Source organism: Sphaerodactylus townsendi, linkage group LG15 (genome assembly GCF_021028975.2).
Source record: "Sphaerodactylus townsendi isolate TG3544 linkage group LG15, MPM_Stown_v2.3, whole genome shotgun sequence".
NCBI classification, from domain to species: domain Eukaryota; kingdom Metazoa; phylum Chordata; class Lepidosauria; order Squamata; family Sphaerodactylidae; genus Sphaerodactylus; species Sphaerodactylus townsendi.
Genome location: NC_059439.1, coordinates 32,595,415 through 32,604,116, shown reverse-complemented (window position 1 = coordinate 32,604,116; position 8,702 = coordinate 32,595,415). Strand labels below are relative to the sequence as shown.

At 49.4% G+C, this 8,702-nt stretch overlaps 1 protein-coding gene across 1 annotated transcript; it reads right to left on the bottom strand.

Moving 5' to 3' along the window:
- Positions 1-561: 561 nt before the first annotated feature.
- Positions 562-6,462, bottom strand: LOC125444550 (zinc finger protein 436-like). Its single transcript, XM_048517031.1, has 4 exons — positions 6,292-6,462; positions 4,580-4,674; positions 2,528-2,650; positions 562-1,880 (listed from the first exon to the last, which is right to left on the bottom strand). Exons 2-4 carry the CDS (start codon positions 4,665-4,667, stop codon positions 961-963), a joined length of 1,131 nt encoding a protein of 376 aa, XP_048372988.1. The 5' UTR covers positions 4,668-4,674; positions 6,292-6,462; the 3' UTR covers positions 562-960.
- Positions 6,463-8,702: the final 2,240 nt, after the last annotated feature.

The window sequence follows — 8,702 nt, the reverse complement described above, 5'->3', positions numbered from 1 at the left end:
AAGTTCCCACGGTAGCCCAACAACCCTGCTCTGTTGCCATGGTTACCGGCGCATGCCCTAGCCGCCTCAGTCTCCGGTATCTTTCCAGCCCTAAAACGGAATTAGCACCGCGAGCCAAAAGGGTTAGCTAGATAGATAGATATTTATTATTACGGCCTTTTGGCCAGCCAATAGTTTAAAATCAGAGTACATGTGAATACATAGCACTCCACTTATACAAAAATATAATATAAATTAAAATCCATTATAAAATCTATTAATAAATAACATTAGCTTCAGGCATTATTACAGTCCTCCTCACACAGTGCGGCTCTTTGTTTTAATAAGGAACTAATGTATTGTTGTGTACCATTAGTATGTGAAAAATTTAGCTGCTCCTCTCTGTGAGATGGCGTGTGAAACACGATCTTCTAATAATATTCCTTTACAGAATTGTGATCCGGAAGTTATCTATGAATGGATATACATGACGAGTTAACAATGGTTGGATCAACAGCTTCCTTTCACCTTCATGTAACTTGCAATGCAGTAAGATATGTGACATTGAGTCTACTTCCCCTGAGCCGCACACACAGGTTCTCCTGTGCCTTGGAATGTTTTGGAATCGTCCCATCAGATTAGCTGATGGGAAGGCATCGAAGCGAGCCCTAGAAAAAGCCCATCGGCTTCTTGCTGATGTTATTACGGATAGATAAGGTTAGCTTAACCGCACAGCTCATCCTGTAAGCATCAAAGGCTCCTGCCCATTCCGTCTGGCGATCGATAAAACTCTAAATTATAAAAACATGAGTTCTTTGATCGCCTTGGTAACCACTCCCCTACCTAGTAACCGATCACTCATCACTAGTTCTTCTTCTTAAGAACCAGTTGCTTCCTTGGCAACCAAATCCCATGGACCGGCCAATCCCTTCCCGGCAAGCGGTTACCATAAACAATATTGCTTCTTCCCCCAACCGCCTTTTATTGCATCCCCCACTGCCACCCCATAATCCTCATGGAACGTGGGTCAATGTGAGATGTTGGTGGCAGCGGCAGTATGGAGGACGTAAGGGATGGGCTAGGGGGCATTGGCGGTCTCTGAGGGGACAGAATTTGTTCCGAGACCCCATCTTTGTCACTCGGTAGGCGGGCAAATGCTGTCCAGATGCCCCGTGGGCGTGGCTTATCTCCCGGGGCGGGGGCGGGGTCGCCGTGGACACGCTGGTGGCGAATGAGAGTGGAGGACCGGCCAAAACTCTTGCCGCAGCGAGCGCAGTGGTATGGGCGGGCCCCCGTGTGGGCCCGCTGGTGCACGGTCAGGTAAGAACTGTCTCCATACCGCTTGCCGCACACGTTGCACTTGAAGGGCTTCTCGCCCGAGTGGATGATCTGGTGGCGGATGAGGTGGGAGCTCTCCGAGAAGGACTTCTCGCATTCGGTGCAGCGGTAAAGCTTGACCCCCGTGTGCGTGCGCTCGTGACGCACCAGGTCCGACCGCTGGGAGAAGCTCTTGGTGCATGACTGGCACCCGAACGGTCTCTCCCCCGTGTGGACCCGCTGGTGCCGTATGAGGTGCGAGCTCAACGTGAACCGCTTCCCGCAGTCCGGACAGTCAAAGAATCTGGGGGGACTGGCTCCCATTCGGCAGTAGCCCAGGTGACGGCCCCTGGGATGCCTCCCTCGGGAAGGTTTTTCCCCTCGTGCTTTGGCGCTGGGGATACCACCACCGACAGAGCCCCCACTCCCGTGCAGGACCTTACAGGCCTCTTCCCAGTCTAGGACAGGAGGGGCAACCACTGAGGTATCCTCTGCATCAGGTCCTTCGGGTGCACTGTGGACTTCCTCCTCCTCCTCTTCTTCCTCTTCCCATTCTTCATTCTCACTGGAGGTTGCCTCATCTGCTAGAAGGGGAAGAAATACAGAAATTAAAATTCAATGATTAGAATCATAGAGTTGGAAGAGACCATTAGGGCCATCCAGTCCAACCCCCTGCAATGCAGGGACACACAATCACAGCACTCCCAACATATGTTCATCCAGCCTCTAATTAAAAACCTCCAAACAAGAAGAAGAAGAAGAAGGAGGAGGAGGAGGAGGAGGAGGAGGAAGAGGAGGAGAAAGAGGAAGAGGAGGAAGAGGAGGAGGAAGAAGAAGAAGAAGAGGAAGAAGAGGAAGAAGAAGAAGGTCAAGCCCAAGGTTCAAGGTCTCCCAGCTGGCGTGTGTGGGAGTGCCCAGGCTAATCTGAATTCCCCAGATAAGCCTCCACAGCTCAGGCGGCAGAGCTGGGAATCAAACCCGGTTCCTCCAGATTAGATACATGAGCTCTTAACCTCCTATGCCACTGCTGCTCCCTCTCCAACCCTCTCCGAGGCAGTGAATTCCACGGTCGAACCGCCCTCAGGGTACTTGTGGGCAGAGGGTATGTCACAAGGGCTGCAGAAATCCTGTCGACAGTGTCAGATACAAAACAGAACGGAGGATGCTCGCAGCACAGTTTTGGGATCAGCCGGCCGCCTCCTTCTGTGAGATTATTTGACTGTTCACTCACCTGTATGGGCATCTCTGGTGCTCGTTCTTTCTTCCGAGCCTGGGTCCAGGTCCTGGTTCGGGTCTAGTGGTTCTTCCCTCTGCTCCATCCAGGAGATCATGTTGGGCTTAACGATGGGGAACCCTGCTTGTAAGCGCAAAACAAATTTCTGACGCTGAAATCCCATCCTGTGCTCTAAAAACATCTCTTAGCATCTGATGTGTCCCAGATGGGATACAGGAATGGATGGACCACTGTCCCGTTCTAGAGCTATTCCACCGGGCCTTTGGGGGGGCTAACCGCGGTTTTACCGCCCTCCACTGAGACTGAGGCTGCCTGCTTTCCATCTTGGTTGGGCCCTGATTCCATCTTGGGTCCTACCTACCCCCTCCCTCTATTGGCCTTTAGATCGGGCGCCTGTTTTTAGCAACTTTTGTTGTTTCAATCTGTAGTTATTCTCATAACTGCTGCTTAAGTTTTTAATGGGTTTTAAGTTATATTTTTGGATTGATTTGCTGTCTTAGAGAACAGCCATATTGTGAGCCGCCTCGAGCCCTTCGGGGGTGAGGCGGCTTGTAAATCCAATAAATAAAGAAATAAAAATAAATAGAACCTTAAGTTTGTTTTCAAAGACTTGTTTTCTACTTTCCACTTTTTATAGTACCATTTTCAGGGGGCGGGGGAAACAGATTTCTTTTAAAGAATTGGCCATTCAATCAATCAATCAATCAGTCAATCATTTATTTGATAGACCGCTTATTTATTTATTTGATAGACCGCTCTACCCCTGAAGGGCTCAGAGAGGTGTACAAGCCAGACAAAAACAAGGAGTTACAAATACAAGGAAAGAACAAATCGAATAACCCCAATAAAATCGATAAAAGGCAATAAAATCGGTAGCAACAATACGACCCACCCGTAATTTGGTGGATGGTGTCCGGTCCTAGCCCCGGAAGGGGACCGGCAGATTTTCAAAAATAAACAGATGGTACATAGGCCATCAATACACTCAAGAGACCTGTGAAATAACACCCAAATCTTTCACTGCATTAACTGGATTTGGAACCACCACCATCACCACCACAGTAGAATACTGACATTAAGCTTGATACTTTTGCTAACGGGACCGTGTGGCCCCATATGTGCCAACTCGGCCCCTGCGCTCAGCAGAGGCCAATTTGCTGGAGGTCCCTGGCCCCTCCATGATGCGGCTGGCTTCCACCCGGGCCAGGGCTTTTACAGCCCTGGCTCCAGCCTGGTGCAACGCTCTTCCTCCAGCTGTCCGGGCCCTGCGGGACCTTAAGGAGTTCCGCAGGGCCTGCAAGACTGAGCTGTTCCGCCGGGCTTTTGGGGAAGCCAGGTGCTGATGTGTGCACCCCTTTAAACATCGAGACCCCTGCTGTCCCTCCTTTAGGGGAATTTTAAATTACGGGACGCCATCTGTATTTTTATCTGTATTTTATTGTATTTATAATGGAAAGGTTATAATTTGAGCGCTGCTTTTAAATTAAGGACCAGTACCATAGGTACAGAATTATTATGGTTTAATGTTTATATTTCTGTTGTGAACCGCCCTGAGCCCTCCGGGGGAGGGCGGTATATAAACCTAATGAATGAATGAATGAATGAATGAATGAATGAATGAATGAATGAATGAATACTGAAATATATCAGCCACTGTAAAACCTGTGACCTGGTTTTGCTGCTTCGATAAGCAACACAGAGCTGATCATTTCACTGTTAGATACGATGATCATCAGGCAAAATATAAAAAGAAATTATTACTGAAAAGCTCCCTAATCACTGTGCTAGAAGCAGTTGAAGGTGGTTTTATTTAAGACCACCTGTAGATTAATTTACTAGCAGTTCTAAATGATGGCTTTTTATGCATTTTATGGTTTCTATAACATAAGCCGGCTTCGCCTCCATCTGGAAGAATGGTGGCTAATAAAAGTTTTAAATAAATGAAATAAATAAAACAAGCAATGTTAATTTAAACCAAGACGGGGCACCGGCTTGACTGGAAAGGCCAGCGCAGAACGTCGAGTGTCCGAAGGCGCTTTGAAACCTTACCCAATGACAGGACGTCTCCATAATTCTCCTGCATTATGTCCCTGTAGAGCTCTTTCCGCCGTTCCTGCAGGACACCCCATTCCTCCATCACAGCCCTGTAATGGGATGGGATTTAAACAACACAAGACTGTCACTGCTCACTCCAGTTCAACGCCACTTAATGCTTCACTGATTCTCAACACAAACTAAATTGCACACATGCAACCCAAATAATAATAATAATAATAATAATAATAATAAGAAGAAGAAGAAGAAGAAGAAGAGGAGGAGGAGGAGGAGGAGGAGGAGGAGTTTCGATTTATACCCTCCCCCTTTCTCTCCTGTAAGGAGACTCAAAGGGGCTTACAATCTCCTTTCCCTCCCCCCGCCCCACAACAAACACCCTGTGAGGTGGGTGGGGCTGAGAGAGCTCCCAAGAACTGTGACTCGCCCAAGGTCACCCAGCTGGCATGTGTTGGAGCGCACAAGCCCACAAGCCAATCTGGTTCACCAGATAAGCCTCCACAGCTCAAGTGGCAGAGCGGGGAATCAAATCCAGATTAGAGTGCACCTGCAATCTTAACCACTACACCACTTGGAAGCTTGTAACAGGGGTGGGGAGCAGGTTCCATAACACTGTACAATCGATTCGAGTGGATGCATCAATGATGGGGAAGCGGCGTGGCTCAGTGGAAGAGCTCAGAAGTCCCTGAGTTCCATCCTTGGCACCTCTGGCTAAAACAGCACCTCCGCGGTCACAGGCAGCATGCCTCCGAATAAGACACGTGGGGCAGGTGAGTTGGGCCATTAGTTTCAGGCTCAAAGGAGCTCCAGTTCTGGATACTCCAGTTTTCTTGTCTCCCAACGAAAGGAAAGATCTGACTTTGACTCCATCTGTCTTTCAAATGTTAGAACGGGTCCCTGCATCCCAGTGGGGGGGGGGGGGGACTTAATCTGCACCAGCCCTGAGAAATCTTCAGGCAGAGAAGAAAGCAGAGGGCAGAAACTAGGGGGGGGGGGGGGGGGATAGGAAGAAGACTGAACACGGGCTTGGCCAGGCGACTGCAGGAGGAGCAGAGAGAGGGGTACTGCTGTGCCCTACGATGCCAACCTTGGGAAATTTTAGTCCTGAATAACTGGCACAGACGTGGGCGGGGAGTGGGGTGGGTGGGTCCAGCATCCTATTGAAGGGAGATTTTGGAGGGTGGGAAGGGAACACGTATTTCCCCCTTCCAAAGTGGCACCAGATCTGAGGGGCTGATTTTCTCATTGATAGCTGGTTGTGCCAGTTAGGTGCGGGGCACTAAGTCCGGGGGGGGGGGGGGGAAGACTGAACACGGGCTTGGCCAGGCGACTGCAGGAGGAGCAGAGAGAGGGGTACTGCTGTGCCCTACGATGCCAACCTTGGGAAATTTTAGTCCTGAATAACTGGCACAGACGTGGGCGGGGAGTGGGGTGGGTGGGTCCAGCATCCTATTGAAGGGAGATTTTGGAGGGTGGGAAGGGAACACGTATTTCCCCCTTCCAAAGTGGCACCAGATCTGAGGGGCTGATTTTCTCATTGATAGCACAAAGCTGGTTGTGTTAGCAGGGGGGCACTAAGTCTCAGACTCCTACAAGGCTGCAACGGACCCACCTTTACCCCACCGGGCTCCCCGCCCCGCCATTCCCCCAATCCAAAACCAGAGCCTTATTCCATGTTGCCTGGAGATTGCTTTTTTGCATGCACTCACCCAATGCCCTCCTTGGGCTTGGTGGAAAATGCAACTCCTCTTAGGCACCTGCCCCCTTCTTCTTGGAGGAGGGGGCAGGGGGGGACGTGATCTCCGGGGCCCGGCCCCTTTCTCCACCCCCAGCTGGTGGCAGCAAGAAATACACACAGGCATGCATATCCCCGTGCCTTGTGCGCCAACCGGAAGTTCCCCGCACAATTCAGATCCCCCTTGCTGCAGGGGGATGCAGTCTCTCTAGGCGTCAAAGGGAAGCGGGGCTCTATGACTTTAACACCTGGCCGGGCGGAGTGGTCGTGCATGTTTGAAAGACTTGTAGTCATACTGATCATCACAATCTGCACGTTGTTCAAGGGTGCCTGCATTGCTAAGAAACCAAAAAAGTGTTTTACACACACACACACACACACACACACACACACACACACACACACACACACACACACACACACACCAGCTTCTGCATCAAGGTTTCTGCTACATAGTGCACTTATTTAATTGGAACTTTTCTAACATTCAGTCGTTTTTAGGTCAAATCTGCAAGGTTATCAGACTTGCATGTTGGAATGTGGGACCTGGCTCGCCAAAAACGCACGACCTTGGAGAGGATGAGAAAGCGTTTTATTTCCTGCCTCAAAATGTTCCATTTTGGTTGTGCGGAATGGGTCGATCGGAGGCCAGGCGAGCTTCCGTCCGTGAGGTGAGATCTGCGGTGCGCCATTCACGATCCCCTTCTTGCAGTTGTCCAGGGACTTGGAATCCAGCCCTTGAATATGTGAACTGACTACATTGAAAAAAGCATTTGTGTCTGAGCCGAAATGAACAAGGGCCTTCAGAAGCTATGGTGAACACAATGTGGAAATGTTGCACACACTCTAATTTTTTTACATGAATGTACACATGAACATTATGTGTGCCCACCTTAACACACTACATCCAGAGATGGGATCCAGCAGGTTCTCACAGGTTCCCGAGAGTAGGTTACTAATTATTTGCGTGTGCCGAGAGGGGGTTACTAATTGGTGATTTTGCCACATGATTTTTGCCTTAGTTACGCCCCTCCTCTCAGCAGTAGCGCGCAGAACTTGAAGCAGTCTAGCAGGAGGTGCACCGTTGTGCGTGGCAGCCTGCGCCTCTCTGCGCGTGCGATTCAGCTTCCAGCTCACCAAGGGACGGTACATGTGCGAGAAGGGTTGCCAAGCGTCCTTGCCACAGCTCCGCCCAGGAATGCCCGGCCATGCCCCCGTCATGCCCCGCCCAGCCCCATTGGCGCTACGCCACAGTTTGAATCCCATCACCATGGGAACCTGTTGCTAAAATTTTTGGATCCCACCACTGACTACATCCTATGCGCAACAGGGAATTTGGTATCGTTTCCTTGGATTCTTGGTTTCCACCCATTTCTTTATATCCTTTCTCCCATTTCTGTATATTCTCCAGTTTACTAACCTCCCTAGATCCAAGGTCTCCATTCCAGTTTTTAGCCTGTCCCACAAATCTACGGCCACTTGTCTCAGGGCTAGGGCTTCATGAAACTGACAACCTCCCTTTCCCTCTTAAAAGCTAGACAATAAACATTCTGAGGACTTCATTCCCTGAGAACTTAGAATATTCACAAATATTCACGGCCATTCCACTTCAGACCTTCACCACTAACAGGAGAGCGCTGTGTCACGAGTCTGAAAGTATCCCGTTTTCCCTGCATTCCCTGAACTTATTAATTGTGTGGATTTTTAGCTCCGTTAAATGTAGCTGTTTCCACTCTCCGCATCGCACAGTTATCAGGCAGGTGCCTTCTCTTAATTTTGTGGAGTCTTGTCATTTGTCAATTGAATTTCTGAAGTGGTTTTTGAAGTATCAGATGCTAATGATAGAAGGGTGCATTACAGTCAAGTATTCCCAGGTGATTCCTAACGTTAAGTGGGAACCATTATCCTGCAATTGGACTCTCTGTCCATAGAGACCACACAACTCTGTTCAGCGTTGTTAAGAGGGGACCCTACTTTGAGCCTAACACCATCAGACTCACACTTCCTGTCTCAAGATAACCATTGTTAGGAGGTTAAAAATACCTTGCATACATTTCCTTTTGGGATGTGCATATCCAATATCTGCTTTAACATTCCCGCTAGCATTGCCTGCTCCAAGTTGGGAAATAAGTGGATATTTTAGAATCATAGAGTTGGAAGATACCCCAAGGGCCATCAAGTCCAACCCCCTGCAATGCAGGAACACACAATCAAAGCACTCCTGACAGTGGAGTGAAGAGTGCTGGATTTGGGGAGGGAAGGGACTTCAATGGAGTATAAAACCATAGAGTCCACCTGCAGCCCTGTCGTGACCCAGGTATCAAATGACCCCCCATTCCTCCCATAGATACGCCACTGCCCAGTTGCTTCATAGATGCTGAACAG